Source organism: Oncorhynchus kisutch, linkage group LG18 (assembly GCF_002021735.2).
Source record: "Oncorhynchus kisutch isolate 150728-3 linkage group LG18, Okis_V2, whole genome shotgun sequence".
Lineage (NCBI taxonomy): Eukaryota > Metazoa > Chordata > Actinopteri > Salmoniformes > Salmonidae > Oncorhynchus > Oncorhynchus kisutch.
Window position 1 is genome coordinate 59,490,542 of NC_034191.2, and position 23,459 is coordinate 59,514,000.

Genomic DNA, 23,459 nt, shown 5'->3' on the forward strand with positions numbered 1-23,459 from the left:
TCTGGTTGTTTAAAAATCCTACATAGCAACGTTGACAGCATACTGTGGGCTGGTCACAAGGTTCACAGCTTCACTCTGTTGCTGTAGGCTGAGCTACAGGATGTGAGGCAGCAATCCTGTCATGCATCAAGTACAAGCTGCAATGCATGGATGTGCAGTATCATTCGATCGATCCAAGACAATAATTCTAAATTGTATAATCTTCTATGTGAGTTTGCAATTAGGGTGCATCATAGTCAATCTCTAGCATAAAGGTTTCTGAATAGACCTCATTCAGTTTAAAGACCATCTTCAAAGCTACCATCCACCATGGAGGACTCAAGATATAATGGACAGCACCATTAGTGTGCACATAAGAAGGAATTCCTTTGAATTCCAGTGACAACTGAGGCCTGCTTCCTTTAGGGTTCCGAATACATCACCATATGACTACATCAGATGCTGCAAGCCACAAGTATGCACCAACAGCTGATCATTCACAAAAGACTCTCAGTTCTGGAATCAGGAAATAATTCCAATTGAAACAATGAGGTTCTGTTCCAAATATGTTGTTTGCAACTCTTCTATCTTTATCTCAGAATGTCACTCAGGTCATGATGATCACAGAGCTATATGACTTCATCCTATAACTTTTCAATTATGAAAGAATCTATTTGGTGCCATTCGCAGCATATTGGGAAACTATACAAGAAGGGGGAGATACAAAGTATGCAATAGCGTAATGCCATGGTTGTAAAAATCTTCTGTGATGGAGTTACATTTGAGTGTGGATAGCAATTCACAGTTTATTTATTAATATCAAACTACTGTTAGAATAAAGCATATAAGATGACAGAATAACATGATTTTGTTGATGCACTATACATATGAGATGTTATGGAAAACTGACACCTATACAACAATTTTGAAACCTGTGTGGCTTCGAACATAGATAGATAATTAAATAGTTTAACTGCATTTGTGTGTTTTGGTTCTTTCGTTCAACTGGTCCTAATTTCTAAGTAAACAGGATGTTACTGAGAACTAGGACAATCTCTTCAGCTCTAATCACTAAATGAGCAGCATAGGCCTAAAAGCATTAATCCATCATCCTTCTCAAATTTTTAAGTCACTGCCACTGAATCAAATTCAAATATTATTAAAGATTGTTATTATTTTTTCTTTTTTGCAAAACAAGTGCAAGTCTCCAAATTTTTCAAACTCAAGTTTCCCCCCAAAAGTAACCTACTCTGCATGAGTGTGCCCTTCATAAAGTTTAAGCGTATCTAAATCGTTGACTATGACCATCTTTCAGTTGCAGGACAAACAAAATACTGGACAACTGCTGTGCATTCTGCATAGCTGCGTTTTACCAGAGTGGTGTAGCCTATTTGAGTCATGAGCGATGTGGCACTTGGCTCCCCTTGTGGAATTTAGCTGTAGCCTACTATCGTGCGACTGGAGACGGTGGTATGTTAGTAAGAAATGCCAGTGTGTGAAACTCCGAACAACTTCAAAAAATAAGAGTTTGTTTCAATAATATAGTCAACAAAAAAAGCGTATGTCAAAAGATTCAAACGAAATTCCAGTCATTCTCGCATACTGTTTCAAAAGTATTTGTCTTGTACTGTATGTTGAAACTCTGTCAAACAACTACACCGTGAAACTGTTTACAAAGAGGAAAAATTGTTGCTTCTCAGATGCGCTCTCTGTGGCGAAATATGCAGAGAGAGGCAACTCGCTGACAGTTGAATAGAGTACATCACACATATATATACTTTTCTAAAAATAGCTGTCCAATGAATGTGAAGGAACTACGAGTCAAATTCACCAATAAAAAAAGAGACAGGACCAAATTATGTCAGGAGACGATTATGATTGGTTGGTTGTGATATCATATGCGCGCGGGCAAGCTGATTCGAGTTCATTGGTTAACGTTCCAAAAGCGTAATGCTGTCACGAGGTGGTAGGTAGGTTGCGAGGTTTGAATAAGGAAGTTTACATGGTACGGGCTTCGCATTTAGTTCAGTGTTTGCAAATAGAGTAACTTCATCACCAGTAAGCAGTGGTCTGCCAACGGGGAAGCAAAACAACGCTTGTTTGCAGTGCGTGCTATTTGCATTAGCTACAGATAGGGTTGCATGTGAAATTTAAACAAGGATCTTACTTGCCTGTTCGAGATTGACCAATATTTTGACTATTATATTGATTCTAAAGAAAAATATTTCAGTGCAGCTCTTTAGCCAACATTTGGGATTTGAAATGGATGTTCTACCCATGTGCAGCATCTTTCAGGAACTTCAGATTGTACATGACACGGGCTACTTTTCAGCTTTACCATCATTGGAGGATTACTGGCAGCAGGTAACATTTTTATCCGTTCATTTGAACTGTTTCATTAAACTGAAATAAAGATAACGTGACCAATCATACTGGCTGTTATCCTGGCATGACGATAGGCTACATGTGTTCAAGTACGTGCTAACGAATATTAATTGATACATTTATATCCTACTAATACACCTTGTTACGGTATTCTACAGCACTTTGTCAAACAGTTCCTCATGCATACATTTGTTTTCATTTTTAAACACAATGTAGATGATCAATGTGTCAGCTTTGTTTTGTACTAGATGATCATGAATTGTAACATTGCAGAAGCGTCAGTAAGCTCCAAACATGCAGAATTCCGTAGCTAGCTGGATGTGTCAAATTCGGCGCGTGTGCTAGAGTGCGAAAAATAACTAAGCGTTGTTCGTATTTCTAGGGACACATCCGAATGGAGGACTAAACGTGTTATTTAACCGGTTACCCACAGATGCACAAGCTATGTTCTTATCTTGTTTTATACAGATGGCTTATTCGAAGTAGAGCATTGTTGCCCGTCAAAGCACGGCACAAGTCTAGTTCAGGGAGCCAGTGTTTGACAGCTCGGGAGTCTCACTTGAAATGAATGAGACGCGACCAATATAATTTCCAGTAGTGTTGTGTTATTTCTGAGCGATGTTATAGGCTTGTTTCTGAGCGATGCTACTGTAAGTAGCCGTCATATCGGAAGTGAATTTGAAAGCAATGATTTGGTTCGAGTAACGGAGTTGTTGTCGTTCAAAATGCTGCGGAGCGGAACTCGTTCGTAAGCGGATCTGTTGAAGTAGTCTAACCGGAATGAAGCCAATTCAGCAATTACATTTTGAAAGTGGATGCAATTTACACCAATAAAGTGTAACATAACTGACCCCTCGTATTAATCATGACGGGACTGCCTCGTTTGTAGTCATTTTTCTGAAGATATTTGCAGTTCATACGTGATTGAAATCGATCCAAGTAGTTTCCTTCAGGCATTTGCGAGTTGGGCACGGAGCCAACTTCCTCGCTGCCATAAGAGAGATTTAACTCTTTCAACACAGCCACAGAGAAATACTGTCGAGACGGGTAGTGTTAAATATAAAAATGTAATATAACTTATTTTTACCAAAGAGAACTGGAGATGTTATTTTACTTATCAAAACCATAGTTTGAACTAACCATACGGTTTATATTCCTCTGAAACACATCGCATTAATTTGCATGTCGTTCAGTGGGTTTCAGTATGCTCATATCCACACTATCAAATGTCAGCAGTGACCAATTCCGTGCGAATTCGTGTGCGCATGAGAAGATGGTATTGCAACTGGAAATTATTGGTTTAAATTGTGGAAGGGGCATTATGTGCTTTGCCTGGGGCAGAATCTTTTTTCTCCAACTGTTCTTGTCAAACCAACATGCTGCCATCCCTCCAAACAGATTACTCTTTTTATTTTATTTTATGAATCCTCAAGATATAGTATCAAAACTGAATTAATGTATTATAACATTGAGAAACTGAGTTCTGGGGGGTAGGAAGGATGTGATTACATGCAATCAGTCAGTCTGTGGCAACTGAATGAGTCTTGGGGAAGCAGGAAGTTCAGTGGCTTCCTTAAAAGGACACCAAATGTGCTCTGAGTCATTCATTGTACCACAGAACTGACAATGGATATAGTCCCTGTTCCTCCACACATACACACCGCTTAGGATATGCAGTTTTATGAGTGCTCAACTTGAGTATGTAAACATGTAGCCTAGCTAGCTTAAATTTGGTCACAACCATGTGATAGTCAAGAGCCCATTTCTTGTTTGAACATGTGTTTTCGTACTAGTGTGAAGCTGTAGTTTACTCAGACTAACCTTAGCTGGTCTGCCTTGTGAGCCAAGGGAAACAAGTTGCACAAGTCTCTTGTCATAAAACATCAATGAGGTTGATACTGATTCATGTGTTGGTGGTCTGGTAGCTCCCTGAAATGCAGTACACCTGTGATCTCTTCTATATATTCTAAACATCTGTTTTGGTTGTTTCTGAACCAGACTTGCTTGGAGTTGGAGCGGTATCTACAGAGCGAGCCTTATGTCTCGGTGACATCTGACATCAAGTTGGAGCCGCAGGAGCAGGACCTCTGGAGCAAGCTGATCTTGGCCTGCGGTGATAAAGCGATCGACTCTGACCCAAAGATCCCTCTGGTCAAAGAAGAGGACAATCAGGATGGCCAGATCTTGGAAACCAACAGTGTAAACTCTGACGCCAGCAGTGAAGCTTCAGACAGTTCCGTGGAGCTCTCGCCGACACACAGCTTTACCTTGAACCCTCTGGGGTCGGTTCTGGCTGGTTCTGGACCTTTTAGCCCTTCTATCATTAGCACTCCCCCATCCTCCCCAGAGGTCAGCTCGGAACCCAGCATCTCACAAGGCTGGGGAAGCGTAAACACAGAATTGACCTTGCCGGTAAAAGTCCGGACAGGTGGCATCGGAAAGAACTCGGCAAAGACTGGGCTGGTTGGTGGAGACGCGTCACCGGATGGGAGGAGACGGGTGCACAGGTGTCACTTCAACGGATGCCGCAAGGTTTACACAAAGAGTTCCCACTTAAAAGCACACCAACGCACTCATACAGGTGAGAAAGCAGACATTTCCCTATGCTATCACACCCCAGGCCTCTGCATTGCATAACCTTGGGGCAAAATACAAACCCTGTTGGCGGAAGTGACAGTACTAAGTTTCCTTTCTTCCTCACTGTTACACAAAAGCAATGTCTTATTTGACTGCCATTCTTTATTTAACCAAATGGTATTGCCTGTCTGGTTAGCTAGTTGTGTAATGTAATTTAAAGAGCCAAAACCAGTTCATTGTGTGTCCTCATGCAGCTACAGAGAGTGCCACACAGTGCACTCACTCTCTGACTATTAGCCGTACATGACTGGATACCTAAACTGTGACCTAATCTATCTGGAATGTGTCTGAATGCTGTGGGGGAGGGGAGGCATTCATACTGAGGGATGCAGTCCCAGTGCACATGGGAATACAAGGGACTTGGGTTGTGTCCCAAATGGTACCCCATTCCCTTTATAGTGCACTACTTTGACCAGAGCCATAGTACGGCTAGTAGTGCACTGTATAGGGACTAGGGTGTCATTTGAGATGCAAACATTAGCCATGGCTCTTCAAAACGGATTGTTTCACCATGGGAAAAGGGAGGCTGTTGAGTGGGGGCCTGTATGGTCGTTTGACCGTCCCTTGTTTTTTTATTAGCAGCATGACATTGCACGTGTGTGGTTTTCTCCATGGGCTCTGACCCTTGAAGACCGCTATTACGTCCGGTGTATAAAGGACATTCTGCGTTCCAAAACATGTTTTGCGTTGTGTTAGCGAAGTGTAACCAGTTCATTTGAATTTAGACCAAGTGTCATTGAGTAAAGTTGTATAGCTGTCAAGTGACTACCGCTGCATCATCTCATCTGGTCATTTCCTTTCTCTTTACTACCAAAGGTCATTGACCAGAAGAATGCTCACAATTTACAAAGACTTTAGCTTAGCACACAGCATTTTTTTTTCTCACCATGACTGGAGGTTAAAAATGTATTGTGCAATGTTACATGCATTTCACAATTATTAATGTTTTTATTTTGTTTATTTCATAGGTGAGAAACCATACAGGTGTTCATGGGAGGGCTGCGAGTGGCGATTTGCACGGAGTGATGAGCTAACCAGACACTTCAGGAAGCACACTGGGGCCAAGCCATTTAAATGCAGTCACTGTGACCGGTAAGCTCCATCACTCTGCTATCTACAATAGAGACCACCTGCACCTGAGTGTTTACCCAATCCCTCTTGATACCATTTAATCAAGTGTTAGAAAATAATGATTGTTTTACTAGAGTTGTAACGATGTCTGTTCATTCAGTGACGTGAATAGCATTGCATTGTTAACAAGTGCATAATGGTTAGTCATGCATAATGACATTCTTAAAATATGTAATTATATTGTCAGGCTGTTTTTATGTTCAATTGGAATCTGTACTTGTATCCTTGACACACTTGTTGGTTTTTGTAGTAGTGCTGCTACTACTACTACTTTTTAGGTACCCTCCTGTTCATACTTTCCTTCTCTCTCTTTCTCTCAAGGTGTTTCTCCAGGTCCGATCACCTTGCCCTCCACATGAAAAGACACCTCTGAGCAGGTCGGAGCGGAGCGATGTTAGCCGTTTAGTGAAACTAACAAACGCAGCGAAAGGAAATGTCGTCTCCTAACCAGCCTCATGGTTGAACTGCCCTTGAGAGGAGCGAGCTAGGGGAGCGTGTTCTAGCCAAAGTATGCCATTTTGCACCATACCCAGTGCCTCCGGGATGGATGGACCCCTTGGAGAAGGAAGGCGCTCTGAAGGTTGCCTGTCCAAAAACCACAACAACAGAGGACAAAATCATGTACAGACAGAAGGAAGCAGCCAATTGAATTGAGGGACTTGAAAGAAAAAGACAAAAAAAAAAAACTAAAACAAAGACAAAAAAATAATTAACGAATGAATGAGTTGAATGTGTGGTTGGTGCATGATGTTTTTGAGGTGAAGCAACTGTCTCCTGGACAACTGATACACTGGTACTGCTTTACAAAAACGGTTGTCTGAGGTAAGCATGTGTGCACTGCGAATGTCTGACTTGGTTGACTGGCCTGTGTGCAAAGTGGGGGAAGCAAAGGCGGTCTGGTACCAGTGTTGCTGTGGACTGAATGGTGTCAGGGAGCAAGTTTTCTTTTCTTGTAGTTGTGAGTACGGGTGTGTGAGAACGTGACTGCCTGCCTGACTGTCAAGCAGCAGTGAGACTGAGTGAAGATTGGGGTTTCTTGCCAGAAGCCTTGAGGGGTTGTGGTGTTGAGTGGTATGGGGGGGGGGGGTGATGTGTTTTGTTTCCCACCCCCATTCAGCAACCCAGGCCAGGGGAGAAACTCCACAATGAGTCCTGAGCGAGAGGAGCTTTTTTTGGTGTTTGGTGCAGCTACTAAATGTGCAATGTGTTACGTAGCTTGTTTTTTTTACAAGTTACAAAGCAAATTTTTAGTCCATTGTATAAGCTGTGTGCTTAGAGGTATAACACAACTATACTATAACTTCAGTATCATAGACAGGTGTTGCATGGTTCTAGGGTTTGTTCTCTCTTCCTGTTATTCTGTAATCAGGACTGCAAATAGATTCCAATAAAAGCGCAGCTAAATACAAACGGTTAAATGTTACAATATTGTACATAAAGCCTTGATTTTTTTATTATTATTATTACTTCAGTACTTCTTTCTCTCTTTTTGGTTTGAGAAACCACTACTGCTTACTTAGCAACTGAATCATTCATTCATTAAGCTATTATTTTTTTTTTTCACTCATCGATGCCTTGAGGACTATCGGATTTGATTTTGTATATTCTATCTTCTTTTCTACCTGGTAATGCACTGTTGACGACCTTAATGGTGCCTTATGCAAGTGACCTATCCTTGTGGGATGGATGACTACTCCCTGGAGAGGGGCGGGGGGTCACATTGTTGTATGGGTGATTGAAAAGCTTTATTAAGGCTCAATTTCACATGAACTTACTTGCACCTTTCCTTGTTTTCAGAGACTGCTAGGTCTATTAGCCCTATGTAGATTGTGAATAGTGTTTTGTGTTTAGAGCATGTACAGTAAAGATCCTCCCTTTTTAGGCTATATAGTACATTCAGTCGATTCAAACCAAGACTTGTGTAAAATAACTTCAAGTCATTATTTAGAGAGCACTTATAACAGTATATTATTAACACAATTTACTACCACCGTAGTATGTACTGTATCTATGTAGTTATACACATTTGGTATCAAGTGACAATGTTGCTCAAAGGTACAAAAAAAACCTGATGAGACGATTGGACTAGATCTGGGCAGGTACCCTATTCCCTCTTTAGGTCACTACTTTGGGTCCATAGGGCCCTGGTCAAAAGTAGTGCGTCATAAAGGGAATAGGGTGCCATTTCAGATGCAGTCTAGGACATGAACTTGTGGTTTGCATAAAGACAAGGCTGACTTGAAGGGAATGTGATGGTGATGCAGCTGCTCTCAACAATGCCCTAACATTGGGTTTCTAGAGAACTCTGGGGGGGCCCAGACTCACTGTAGGGCAATATCCCCCCCCTGCAACCAAAGCTGAGGAAAAACCCTAAAGATTTATTGTAATTAACAAGCTCCAGTTGGACAGCCCTTGCCTTGTACTGCATCTCTGTAATAAATTGCTAAAGGCTTTGCTGGCATAGAATTTATTACGGACTGCTGACTCTGGGAGTTTGCTATTGACCCGTCTGGGCAGCCGCATTCGTTGTTTTGGTCCAGGCAGCTACATTATTATCAAAACCAACGTGAACAGGATTCTGAAGAGAGAGGAGAAAAAAAAGATCTACCCCCCCCCCCCCTCCCCTCCCCATTTGAAGCTGATTCATTGTTTATGTACACACTTGAAATAATTTGAAGACTTCAGGACATTTTTGCAGGGTAAGGGACCAAAATAATGTTAAAGGATAGCTTAATGTGTTATATTTGTCATTTAAAAAAAGTCTAGACTCAAGGATTGGTGAGATTAACATTGAAATATAACAAAGTACATAGACTTATTTTATTCAGTATCAGGGACATGCTTTGTGGGTGGAAAGGAATTTGACATTGCAGCAAGATCAGTGTAGCAGGGCCACAACATGGATTTTAGATCAGATTGTTGTAAGAGGGAGGATGAGTACAACTTGAAACTGCCTGCTATAATAAAATTACACCGCCAGCAACAGCAAGGCTTTTGTGGCAAAGAATTGGAACAATGACTTTCTGTCTTTGTAACAGAACAGCAGCCAATATCTTTCAGGTGATAATCGAGCCTTAATTAAGCCTCATGTTTGCTTGCATCTTAACCTACAGTTTCCCATTGCTGTCTGCATCCCAAATGGCACTCTCTTCCCTATTAGAGTACTACTTCAGACCAGGGACCATAGGGCTTTGTTCAAAATTAATGCATTATATAGGGAATAGCATGTCACTTGGGATGCACTCTGATTCTCTCTTCCACACACAGCGCCCCTTGTTCTTTACAGAATCTTTGTCAAAGAAAAAAAAAAAGGAAAAAAAATCATTTGTAAGATTGTTTGTTTTTTTGCTTTATGACATTTTATTTGAAATTGTTTTGCAAAGTTGTTATATTTCTGTATGAATGTATTTTTTATTGGAATAATAAGAATCTTATCAGACTTATGCTTTGTTTCATTTTTTTAAAAAATCTTCACTTTATTACATAGTTCATATTTTCAGGGCTGCAGATCGGTTTATGTAGTCAGAGGGCCGGTTTCCCAGACATCGATTTAACCTAGTCTTCTATTAAGAAACTCTCAATGGATAATCTCCATTGAACATTCCTTTTAGTCTGTGTCTGGTAATAACTCTGGGTCAGTTTTCAAATGGAAGCCAGTGGAACTAGCTTGGTCCCATCTGCTGTAGCCAACTCTTATATTTTAAGTAGTCTTATCCAGAGTGACTTACAGAGCGTAGTAAGTGCATACACTGGTCCTCCGTAGAAATCGAACCCACAACCTTGGTGTTGAAAGTGCCATTCTCTTAACAGCCTTCATGTCATAGTTGGCTACTGCAACAGTATAGGATCAGGCTTGAAGAACTAGCCCATCCAGTCAGCATTTCTACAACACATAACAAAGTTGTCATTAGGTTTATAGTCTTGAGATTGTATTCCAAATGGCCAATGGAATTAGACAGGGAACATATAGTCAACATACTCGTGATCAGGACAGCTAGATTGGTGTAAGGGAGAAATTGAAGGCAACAAAATCCTTTCCCGTTTGCTCTGATACTAATTTTATGCTGCACATTCATTATTTGCTATGCATAATCACCATAATAGGCTCCACAATTAAACTATTCCTCAAGGTTTAGGTATAACTGGTATCCCTAATACTCTCAACATGTATGTGCAAGAGCTGAAGAGCTTTGTCAAGCATAATACTTTTCTCCTTTTGGACACAACTCCTAGCCAGGAGTTAGTAAAGGAGTGTGTTAAAGGAGAATTGAAGAGCTGATTAACTTGTTTTCTAGGACTTTTGCCTTCCACTATGTTTACCTAAAAGTAGGTATCTTGTAATTCATCCAATAGCTCCCAGCCCCCTCCCTCCTTGGGGTAGTAAATACCAGACTGAAAATATCTCACTAAAAAGGAGAAAATGGATACCTTGGAGAAACTGGTTGGGAAACAGAAACCTGCAGTAGCTGTGTGGGTAAAATCACTGGGAAAAGCCAGAAAAATCCAACCTGTGTGATAATTGTGTTTGCTCTGTAATCTGTTAGTTCATATGCCTTGTGACTGTGGTATAGAGGCCTAAAAGCCAAGACAATAAGACAGTGTCAGAATAAATTCAACCACACATTTTCTTCATCACAAACTGAAGAGCAACCTCTGTCCGGTGGAGTCCTCAAGGCATACTGCATGTAAATAACAGTTACAGTTGAAGTTGGAAGTTTACATACACTTAGGTTGGAGTCATTAAAACTCGTATTTTAACCACTCCACAAATTTCTTGTTAACAAACTATAGTGTTGGCAAGTCGGTTAGGACATCTACTTTGTGCATGACACAAGTCATTTTTCCAACAATTGTTTACAGATTATTTCACTTATAATTCACTGTATCACAATTCCAGTGTGTCAGAAGTTTACATACACTTAAGTTGATTGCCTTTAAACAGTTTGGAAAATTCCAGAAAATGTCATGGCTTTAGAAGCTTCTGATTGACATAATTCGAGTCAATTGGAGGTGTACCTGTGGATGTATTTCAAGGCCTACCTTCAAACTCAGTGCCTCTGCTTGACATCATAGGAAAATCTAAATAAATCAGCCAAGACCTCAGAAAAAAAATTGTAGACCTCCACAAGTCTGGTTCATCCTTGGGAGCAATTTCCAAACGCCTGAATGTACCACGTTCATCTGTACAAACAATAGTACGCAAGTATAAACACCATGGGATCAAGCAGCCATCATACCGCTCAGGAAGTAGACGCATTCTGTCTCCTAGAGATGAACGTACTTTTGTGCGAAAAGTGCAAATCAATCCCAGAACAACAGCAAAGGACCTTGTGAAGATGCTGGCGGAAAAAGATACAAAAGTATCTATATTCACAGTAAAACGAGTCCTATATCGACATAACCTGAAAGGCCGCTCAGCAAGGAAGAAGCCATTGCTCCAAAACCGCCATAAAAAAGACTATGGCAACAGACTATGGTTTGCAACTGCACATGGGGACAAAGATCATACTTTTTTGGAGAAATGTTCTCTGTTTCACAATAATGACCATCATTATGTTTGGAGGAAAAAGGAGGATGCTTGCAAGCCGAGGAACACCATCCCAACTGTGAAGCACGGGGGTGGCAGCATCATGTTGTGGGGGTGCTTTGCTGCAGGAGGGACTGGTGCACTTCACAAAATAGATGGCATCACATTAGAAAGGAAAATCATGTGGATATATTGAAGCAACATCTCAAGACATCAGTCAGGATGTTAAAGCTTGGTCGCAAATGGGTCTTCCAAATGTACAATGACCCCAAGCATACTTCCAAAGTTGTGGAAAAATGGCTTAAGGACAACGAAGTCAAGGTATTGGAGTAGCCATCACAAAGCCCTGACCTCAATCCTATAGAGACGTGTAGGCAGAACTGAAAAAGTGTGTGTGAGCAAGGAGGACTACAAACCTGACTCAGTTACACCAGCTCTGTCAGGAGGAATGGGCCAAAATTCACCCAACTTATTGTGGGAAGGTTGTGGAAGGCTACCTGAAATGTTTGACCCAAGTTAAACAATTTAAAGGTGATGCTACGAGGTACTAATTGAGTGTATGTAAACTTCTGACCTACTGGGAATGTGAAAAGCTTAAATAAATCATTCTCTCTACTATCATTCTGACATTTCACATTCTTAAAATAAAGTGGTGATCCTAACTGAACTATTCCAGCACCATTTCAACTTCAACATTTCAGCATCATCAAATCACCTATGACATCATCAAATCTAATACAGTGACAACTCAAAAGTACCAAAAACAATTTATTCCAATCAACATAAGCTAAATATGTGGCTGTCCATGGTTCTGATTTCTGTGTGTGTGCGTTCGTGCAAGTAGAAACAACATATTGACTCACCCTACTTGTAGAGAAACACCAATGCCATCTTCCTCTCTTTCATGTTGATGAAATGGTCTATCACTCTGTCATATAGTACTTTTTTTTGTTTTGTCCTAGGCTACCTGACTAAAATGCTTGCTCTCTAGCCTAACTTCCTTTCATGGGCAACATTAGCTAGTTAACATTAGCCTTCTACATCTACTGTAGCTACAAATTGAACTTCCATTAATGGTTGGATCAGAATCACCGTTATAAACATTGGCCAGTACGGAGAATTAAGTAAAACCACAAGTCCAAATCCCTATCTCCATCCATGGCTTATTTAGGAAAGGGTCAATTTTAGCTAGCTAACTAGCCACCGGAGGACAACAACACAACGAGATGCAACAATTCAAGTTGTTTCTTTCAATGACAAATGCTATCAATCCGAGTTAATAGGAGTGATGCCAAATCCAAACGGGCTTCCCTTGACACTTTCTTTGGTGATCCAAGACCATTCACAGTTGAGCTCCCTCAGTTTAGCTCAATGCTGATTGGCAATTTTTTTTTACATTTTTTTTTTTTAATCTAGGGAGGCCAAATGCTAGCTGAGGGTGCTTTCTCCTGTAAATTGAAGGAAAATTATGAAACACAGAGAGACTAAATATAATTTGTTTCCTTTTTTTCTTGTTACATTTTTGGGGGAAGCCTGGCTTCCCTTGGCATCCATTAATGCATGCCACTGGAAACCTGACCTACCTATCGAGTTCTGTTTACTCAGTCTTGTTTTGCCATCAAGGTTTGGGCTGCGTTCCTCATTCCCCAAACATCTTGAAAAAGTTCAGGTTTCTTGAGTAGTGCACTTCTTTCTGCACCACTAGTTCTTAGGGCTACAGCAGCTTTGCTCTCATCAAAGCAGTATAAATAATTGATCTCCATCTCTGATTGCCTTTAGCATTTATTAGCATGATGCTTTTATACACTTGTTAGATAATTACTCTAACTTGACACTAATAACGGTAAGATGCATTGCAGTTGATAAACCATTAGTAACTAACACACAAAAAAATGTAAGTGAAAAACGGAATGTTACTTCCTTCCTTCCTTTCCCTATTCCCTTGGTTGCAGCGGGAGAATGGGAGAACTTCTGCATCTCTCTGATTCCCAATAAAACCCCTCTGGTTTTAAATTGAGGTTCAGCCCTTCAGTTGTTAATTAAGCTCACTGTAGAGACCCTCCCAACCGCAGGATGTGGAGGAAGAGGAATGTTATTGCTGCCTTCAATGCTGATATGAAGCTCTTCATCTCCACTTGATATCCAACTTGTAAAACATTATCAAAAGCATGAAGGGTCGGTGCCTTGCATAATGTATAGATGAGGTGCAAGACAAGCCTCTATGTACTGTAATATTTCTCTGATGGACCTGTGATTGGATGAAGACTATGTAGACTAGGCTCAAGTAGAGAGATTATATGATTCTGAAATGATTGCCTTGAAAGCAACGTTTCCCCGAGGGGCCATGTAAAGGTATGAAATGGCCATGACATTCTTCAACAACATTGATGGGGAAGAAGTGAGTCGTTTTAAAAGTAGAGTTGAATAAAATAGAAAGGGATATAACTTCAGTATCTCTGTTCCATGGAGCTATGACACTTGTTGATCCCCTGATGATAGACCTGTGTGATGATAAGCGACGTTACGTCCTTATGTCCCCTATAAAAGGAAGCAGTGCCTTTGATTTCACATGTCATATTTGTCTCAAGATCCTGGATTATCAGACATCAGTACATCAATTTCAATAAATCATGTCTCAACTTTAATGTACCAGGAAATACATTCAAGATTCTGGGGTCGTGCCCTTTCACATCATTACAAAGAAGAAGAAGACATGCTATCCATTCTAAACGGTCACAGTTGCACAGCACAATTGCAAAGATTTTCTCTTCCAAATTTTGATAGAGTGAGAGCAAGGGAGAGAGAAAGAAATGAATACAAAACTGTTTAAAATTAGAAACCCATGTCTATCCACCAGACACTGCTTTGCCTGACTGAATGCAATAAATGTTTCAGAAAACGTTTGAGTGCAGTGTGGAAGCAGCACAGCGAGTTAAATGAGGGGAAATAATAAGGGAAGAGGAGGTTATCAAGCCCTGAGCCCTGTTCATTCAGCCAGCCAGACTGCAAGTCATCATCACACCATGCAGGCTTTGCTTGGAAAGTGCTGGCGTCAGGGATTTCTCCCTCTCTCCTTGCTAATGGGTTCTATTATGACTTAGGTAGGTCGGATGGAAACGGCCACAGCTGAAATCAGAGGTCATTGACCCCCGTTACTGCTATTTGATCATCATCATCATCATCATCCTTATCATTGTCAGCAGCAGAACTTAGATAAGGATACGATTTGCCCATCCTTAAATAATGCATGTTTACCTAACAACGATTCGCCCTAAATTGGATTCCTCAGCTAATTACCACGTTGCAATTAGTTGTTTGAGAGAAAAGGGATCTGAGGAAGTCGTCGTCCACAAAGGAGGATTAGAGGCGTTTTAGCCCAGAAATGCCAGGATGAGCTCTATCTCACTACAACACTTTTCCCTTTTAACTCAGATTAATTTCAGTCACGACATAACTATAAAGGCTCTGATTTCTTTTTGTGAAAATGTAGCCATCCCTTAGAGAGAACTCATTTGGAACGAAGAAAGAGAGGAGCGGGAAGAGTTACGTCAGAGATTTGAGGGTGATGTATTCTTTTGTAAGAACCAGCGGGGGGGTTGCTAGCAGAACTCACCAGGGTGATGTCACAGGGCGTGACCTTGTCACGGAACTCTGGGTGAGCGAGTGAGCATGGCAAGAGCATGTCTGAGCTCTATGCAAAGTGTAGCCAGCCAGGGTGACATCATCCATACAATTCCTGACTGGGGGGCCGAGGAGAACTGTGTCCATGTAAGCCTATAGTACGCTAGTTCAAATAAATGGGGATGCAACATTTCAACAAGTGATACCATGAAATTACATTCTTTTGAAATGTGAAAATGCAAATCCACATGAGTTAGATTTTCACATGGGAACGTTTTCCACATAATAAGATTTTCACGTGAAAGTTTTCAACATGTGAAACTGCACATTTCACATGAGGGGAAAACATGTTATTTTCCTCACGTGAAAAGTTGGAGTTAACATATTAACACAAAATGCAATACATGGTTTCACATGTGAAAAACAGACCTCACGTGTCTCTTCTCTTTTGCATTTTCACATGTGAAAGCTGTTTTCGCATGTTGAGCTGAAACTTTCACATGTGAAAATGCACATTTCACGTGTTTTTTTTTGGAAGGGAAGTAAATATAATGATATGGGGGTTTTAAGATACAGGGCCTTCAGAAAGTGTGTGGATACTTTCTGAAGGCAGCCTGAATTAAAACATGTATTTTTTTTTATGTCGCTGCCCTACACATAATACCACATAATGTCAAAGTGGAATCATGTTTTTACCCATTTTTACAATTTTATAAAAAAATAGAAGCTGAAATGTGTTGAGTCAATATGTTTTCAACCCCTTTGTTATAGCAAGCCTAAATAAGTTCAGGAGTCATTTTATGTGCTTAATAAGTCACATAATAAGTTGCATGGACTCAACCTGTCTGCTATAATAGTGTTTAACATGATTTTTGAATGACTACCTCATCCCTGTACCCAACACATACAATTACCATTAAGGTCCCTCAGTCGAGCAGTGAATTTCAAAAACAGATTCAACCACAAAGACCAGGGAAGTTTTCCAATGCTTTGCAAAGAAGGGCACGTATTGGTAGATGGGTAAACCAATTATATAAAGCAGACATTGAATATCCCTTTGAGCATGGTGAAGTTATTAATTACACTTTGGATGGTGTATCAATACACCTAGTCACTACAAATATACAGGTGTCCTTCCTTACTCAGTTCCTGGAGTGGAAGGAAACCACTCAGGGATTTCACCATGAGGCCAATGGTGAGTTTAAAACAGTTACAGAGTTTAATGGCTGTGATAGGAGAAAACTGAGAATGGATCAACAACATTATAGTTACTCCACAATACATAATTGACAGAGTGAAAAGAAGGAAGCCTGTACCGAATAAAAATAGAAATGTGGAAGAGAAATTAACTTAATGTCCTGAATACAAAATGTTATGTTTGGGGCAAATCCAACAACAAAGTATGACTATTCATACTTTCAAGCAGGGTGATGGCAGCATCATGTTATGGGTATGCTTGTCATTGGCAAGAACTAGGGAGTTTTCTTACGATAAAAATAAATGGAAGAGAGCTAAGCACAAGCAAAATCCTAGAGGAAAACCTGGTTCAGTCTGCTTTTAGACGCTGGGAGACAAATTCACCTTTCAGCAGGACAAGAACCTAAAACACATGGCCAAAGCTACACTGGAGTGGCTTACAAGGACAACATTGAATGCTCCTGAGTGGCCTAGTTATAGTTTTAACTTAAATCGGCTTGAAAATCTATGGCAAGACTTTAAAATTGCTGTCTAGCAATGATCAACAACCAACTTGACAGAGCTTGAATAATTTTTAAAAGAATAATGTACAAATATTTTTCAGTCCAGGTGTACAAAGCTCTTAGAGACTTACACAGAAAGACTCTTTAATCACTGCCAAAGTTGATTCAAACATGTATTGACTCAGGGGGTTGAATACTGATCTAATCAAGATATATTAGTGCTTAATTTTTCATCAATGTTTTAGAAATGTTAGAATTTTTCTTCCCCTCTGACATTACAGAGTATTTTGTGTAGATCATTGACAAAAAAACATAATTAAATACATTTTAATCCCAATGTGTAACACAAGAAATTGTGGAAAAGGTAAAAGGGTGTAAACACTTTCTGAAGTTACTGTAAGTGGTCCCCTGTTCAGCTCAAATAGTGTAAACATCTTTAATCAATATGACTACACTTGACATGATCACTTAGTGCTGACCTTTCAATATGGGATTTAAACTCACAATCTCTGTAATTCAGGGTATGCTGCCACAAAGTCTGTAGTGTTCACAGCAACAAGTCCCCAGCAGACATATTACCTTTAATACATCTCTGCACTTAGCAAAAGAGTGGCATCTGCACTGCTATTTTACACAGAACAAAAATATAAATGCAGCATGTTTCATGAGCTGAAATACAAGATCCCAGAAATGTTCCATATGCAAAAATAGCGTATTTCTCTCAGAGTTTGTACACAAATTTGTTTACATCCCTGTTAGTGATCATTTCTCATTTGACAAGATAATCCATCCACCTGACAGGTGTGTCATATCAAGCTGATTAAACAGCATGATCATTACACAGGTGCTGGTGACAATAAAAGGCTACATTAAAATGTGCAGTTTTGTCACACAACACAATGCAACAGATGACTCAAGTTTTAAAGGAGTGTGCAATTGACATGCTGGCTGCAGGAATGTCCACTAGAGCTGTTGCCAGATAATTTAATGTTAATTTCTCTCCCATAAGCCGCCTCCAACGTTGTTTTAGAGAATTTGACAGTACGTCCAACAGGCATCACAACTGCAGACCCTGTGTATGGCGTCGTGTCTCCCAGTGGTTCCCAACTCTGGTCCCTAAGTAGCCCCAACAGTACATATTTTATTGTAGCCCCGGCCAAGCACACCTGATTCAACTTGTCAACTAATTGTCAGGCCCTTAATGAGTTGAAGCAGGTATGTTTGTCCAGAGCTACCCCTGAGTTGGGAACCGCTGGTGTAGGCGAGCAGTTTGCTGATGTCAACGTTGTGAACAGACTGCCCAATGGTGGCGTTGGGGTTATGGTATGGGCAGGCATAAGCTACGGACAACAAACACAATTTCATTTTATAGATTGCAATTTGAATGCACAGAGATACCATGACGAGATCTTGAGGCCCATTGTCATGCCATTCATCCGCCGCCATCACCTCATGTTTCAGCATGATAATGCACGGCCCCATGTTGCAATGATCTGTACACAATTCCTGGAAGCTGACAATGTCCAAGTTCTTCCATGGCCTAAATACTCACCAGACATGTCACCCTTTGGGCATGTTTGGGATGCTCTGGATCAACTTGCACAGCAGCATATTCCAATTCCTGCCAATATCCAGCAACTTCACACAGCCATTTAAGTGGAGGGGGACAAGGCACAATTAACATCCTGATAAACTCTATGCGAAGGAGATTTGTCAAGCTGCATGAGGCAAATGGTGGTCACACCAGTTACTGACTGGTTTTCTGATCCACATGCGTACATTTAAAAAAAAAGTATCTGTGACCAACAGATGCATATCTGTATTCCCAGTCCTGTGAAATCCATAGATAAGGGGCTAATTAATTTATTTCAATTGAAATATTTCCTTAACCTGTTAAACTGAACTGAAGCTCAGTAAAATCTTTGAAATTGTTGAATGTTGCGTTTATATTATAGTTATCAGTTAATCTGTCTATTCTCTCATCATTGATTTAATTTACTTATTTTGGCAATTTGTGTGTTTTCTGTGTTGATGTCTAATGTTGATGGAGCATATTATTCTGCTTTAATGTTACTCCTGAATAACTATGATATAATAGTTTTTGTTGAGCGTATTCTTTACAAATCTGAGATTTACTTTGAAGTCGAAAGTGTAGGAATACAGGTGAAATCAGTTATCAATTAAATCACGTTTCCATCCAACCATTTAATGTGGATGACTACCTGATGCATTCAAATATCCTGCTACAGACATGGTGGCGTAGCAGGAAGGTTGGACTGTTGTGAAGCAAGAGGTTGTGAGTTCAAATCCCAGGTGAGGACCTGTTGATTTATAATTACTGTATACATAAACAATGTAATCATGTGTGGCAAATATGTACGTTTACTATGTGATGTTCCAGGGATATCCTAATGACATATTTTTGTTTGCAGGGCATCACGTGTGGAATCTAATTTGATAAATATCCACATTTGAAACTTTGGAACACTATCACAATGTTAAGTGTTCCAAAGCTACATGGTTCCACATGATTTCACATGTGAACGGTTATGTGATCAGATGTGAAAATCCACATGTGAAATATCATCACATGTGGAGTGTTCCAAAACGACATGGTTTCACATTATTTCAAATGTGATTTCACATGTCATGCGGTTTTTCCATAAGGTCCGAACACGCAACCTTTGGGTTGCTAGACGTTCACGTTATACGCCCCCACCAGCTCCTTTCGTTTTTGCCTTAAGTAACCTTCTGTCTTATGTAACCATACCATACGTAACATATCATATTACATTCAGTGTCCCTGATTTTCATTTACTATGTTACATCTAGTCATGAGGCCAGGCTGCAGAGTTTGACAGTCAAGATTGGTGAGTGGTGGTTCTTAGTGTACAGTCCTTCTTAAGTGTCCCTGATGTACTGATGTGTTTTTCCCTACATGCTTCACCTCATTATGAAAATTGTGATAGGTCACACAACCTTCAGACGTGTGGATGCTATGCATCACCATTATATTTGCGTTGATGATTAGTAGTTGTTGCGCAGTTGCCATACCATTACATAATAAATGCATTGTTTAGAGGCTTAGAGGCTTAGTTTCAATGTATAATAGTTTCCACCGGAGAAACACTGGCTTTATAACTAGGGCTCTGAGTTTTTCCTGGGCAGGTTACATACTCAGGAAAAACTCTTGGCCCTACTAATTGTATGTAAAGGCAATATGTTCCTTTGAAATCCATACGCTTTATATTCCCTACGTTATTTTTTTACCTTTTCAGTGGACATTGTCAGACATCTAGGGAAATGTTCCCTCCATTCAAATGCCCCCACTCCAACAATCAGAACTGCATGGATTGTATTCACATATCCAGGGGGATACCAAGCTCTTATAAAAGCCAGTATGATTTTCAATCTCTGAAAGAGTAGCCCGACACCTGGAAAGAACACAGACCCTTATTAGTTTGTGTCAAGGACTGATGCTTTCTGAAAAACCCTTCCTAGCCTTTCTCCAGGTGAGCTCCACACATTTGCATTAATCACCATGACAACTGCCTCCTCTCCGCTTGCTATGCCCAGCGGAGGAAGGGAGAGATGGCGAGCGATAGAGAGATGGTGGGAGAGAGAGAGTCTTAACCATGTGTATTCTAATTTCACACTTTATGAATGTTTTTACTTTGTACTTACAGTGTCATCCATTCAATTTTGCCAAAGCTTTGACAAATGTGCCAAACGAAGAGTTCACAATGCTCAGGTTGGATTAGTTTCCCCTTCTGTCCCAGCCACTGATGTTCTGCTTTTATCACCACAGAAAGGATGAACTGCTGTCTGCTAGTAAGAGTACCAGTTGCATTGATAATGGGAAATATGAAAATAGGTACTAAATTGGACATACAACCATCCTGCAAAGCGATGGTGACATAAAGCTAATACATGCACATTGATGACATACAGTAGAACTATAATGGTTAAATGTCACTATTTTGACAATGAGACCATGTTGCATGGACACCTGACCTACAGCTTCACAATAAACATAGGAGTTCCACAGGGTTGGGTGCTGCCCCCCCCTTACTCTTCCTCATAGGTATACTATTAGTATGAATCGAGTCATTCACAGTAATTGACAGATGTTTCAATGTCCTCAATGTCCTCAATGTCCTCAGTACGTCCAGGGAACATAGTAGCGACAGGATACAGATAAAACATGTATTACTCAACAAGTATTATTATTCAAGTTATTTTTGTATTTTAGATTTGAGATAAACCTGTATTTGGTTTTCGATATAAAGTAATTACCTTCAGGTGTATTACGGATGGTATTAACTCCATTTGATATTTGCATTTCATTTTATCCTCTTCCACAAATGAGCACATGCTTTTGGAAAGTAAAATACTTACACAGAATATAAATCTGTCTCTCCTTTCCTCTCAACAAATTAATTTCTGAATATACACAGACCTTGGAGGAGACCCTTATGGTCAAACTAATTAATTATTCACTCAAATATTAAAGCACTAAGGACATGCATCAGGTGATTGTTAATCAGAGAAAGTAAAAATAAGTTTAAATAGTTAGATATTTTCAAGTAACAGAACTTAACCCATACACCCCACAGTATGGCTGTAAATGCAAAGACATACAACAGTAACTTGGTCCTGTTGGCATTTAACGGGTACAATGTAAACACGTATCACTCTGCACCTTCCAAAGACATCCGCATAAAGGTATGAGAGACAAAAACGAGTTGGTAATGCATAGAGAAGGGTCATCCTAAGGCTTCATTAGCATACCACTCAGCCGAGGGAGGGAGAAGAGAGACAGAACATACACCTTCCATTTTCATCTGACATGTTGTGTTTCGGAGATTAGGGGGGAAAACCTCTCCTCCAATTATCAGAGCTATTGTTCTTTTTTCCACCATCCAGCCCCAAAGTTTTTGGGGGGGTTTCTTTAGTGAAATATAAATGACTTGTACACAAGACCGTTTCTCACAGGCTAATGCTTGATGTTTTAGAAACATCACTTTGGAATGTTCAAATGTTTCATAACCCGGGCTTGACATTGAGGCTAATGGCAGAGCTACTTTCTGGGAATTAAACAACCTTTTAGTACTGTAGTACTGCACTGCGCTCGGAGCGAATCAAGACGTTAAGAATAGAGGCTATTTGTGTATACGGTAGAGGGACATTTCTCTTATAAATGCATACGGAACCACCAGACAGACCAGGTGGGCGGAAGTAGAGAAAAGGCATATAATTAATATGATTTTTCTGTCCTTCTATTGGTTAAGTCAGAGCCACACTATATAAACATATGGCTGTGGGTTATGTAAGCCAAATCAATGCGTTCTTAGCAGTTACTGTGTGGAATTCTAAAGGGATTATATAGACCACATTACTAGATTATTATCGTCTTAAATTAAGATTATACACTTTTCTGATAGATTTACATAACTTTCTTAACACACAGTATTGAACATCGGCTTGACAAGAGTTTAGCCAAGTGGCTACAGCAACATATTTACCGATGCAGGTTATTTATTATTCTGGGTCAAAGACCACCATTAGGCCTATCAACGTATGGCCTGTGTATGCCCTACCCAGTGTATTGCCTGGAGCATGCCAGGGGTGTCTAGGCCCAGTTTATGTCCTGCAGGCTGACAGGGGTCTGTCTTGCCAAGAGGCAACGGAGCAGTTCGTCCAGCACAATCCAGACGTGGTGTCAGATTGAATCAGTATGGCGAACAGCAACAGGTTATTTGCATTTCAATTATCAGAAGGTCAGGCGGCGTTCGTTCGCTCATGTTATGCTTCATGTGATTAAACATGGGCACTCTGCGCATAATTTATGGGGCATTGGGATACTTTGACCCTGTCACACATTTTACAATCTCCACATGCCTCCAATGCTGCCATGTAAATAACATGTATGCTTGGAAGGATAACGGGGGGGGGGGGGGGGGTTAAAAAAAGTATACGTTAAACATTAAGCCTACTTCCATTTCATTAGCACTCGATTTTCTTGGAATCTTCTTACTTATTACATACAATTGTTTTTTGGGGGGTGAAAGTAGAATTCTCGTCTTGATGTGCATCAGCATCTGTCTGAGTGACCCAACTAGAAAAAAGGCCAACCTCAAAAGATCACGGGATGAGTTTCCCACGCTAAATGAATCTGACGTTTACAAATATAACAAGTCACCCAACAACTTGTTATATGGTTCCCCATTTCCTACATTCCTTATTCCCACTGAGATAAATGGTCTACCTACTATAACTTTAGTAGCTTCAAATGTTTTCTGTGCAGTTCCAACAACAAGCACGACCACGACTCTCCTCCTTCTTTTCTAATGGAATGTTGCTCTAATTCACATCGACATCCACATTAACCCCCCTTCTCTAAATTCATGTATTTTACAGATGCCTTTCGCCTCCAGAACACACAGTAACACACAGTCACACAGTCAGACAATAGCTGG

The 23,459-nt window shown here is 40.3% G+C and overlaps 1 protein-coding gene across 2 annotated transcripts; it reads left to right on the forward strand.

Annotated features, from left to right (window-relative positions):
* Window positions 1–1,902: 1,902 nt before the first annotated feature.
* Window positions 1,903–9,571, forward strand: klf6a (Kruppel like factor 6a). 2 transcript variants are annotated; one of them, XM_031796394.1, is made up of 5 exons: window positions 1,911–1,949; window positions 2,265–2,343; window positions 4,363–4,945; window positions 5,970–6,093; window positions 6,454–9,571. In XM_031796394.1, exons 1-5 carry the CDS (start codon window positions 1,930–1,932, stop codon window positions 6,503–6,505), a joined length of 858 nt encoding a protein of 285 aa, XP_031652254.1. In that variant the 5' UTR covers window positions 1,911–1,929; the 3' UTR covers window positions 6,506–9,571. The 2 variants fall into 2 exon arrangements, with proteins under 2 accessions (XP_020364737.1, XP_031652254.1); XM_020509148.2 differs by having other exon boundaries at window positions 1,903–2,343.
* The last annotated feature ends 13,888 nt before the right edge of the window (window positions 9,572–23,459 follow it).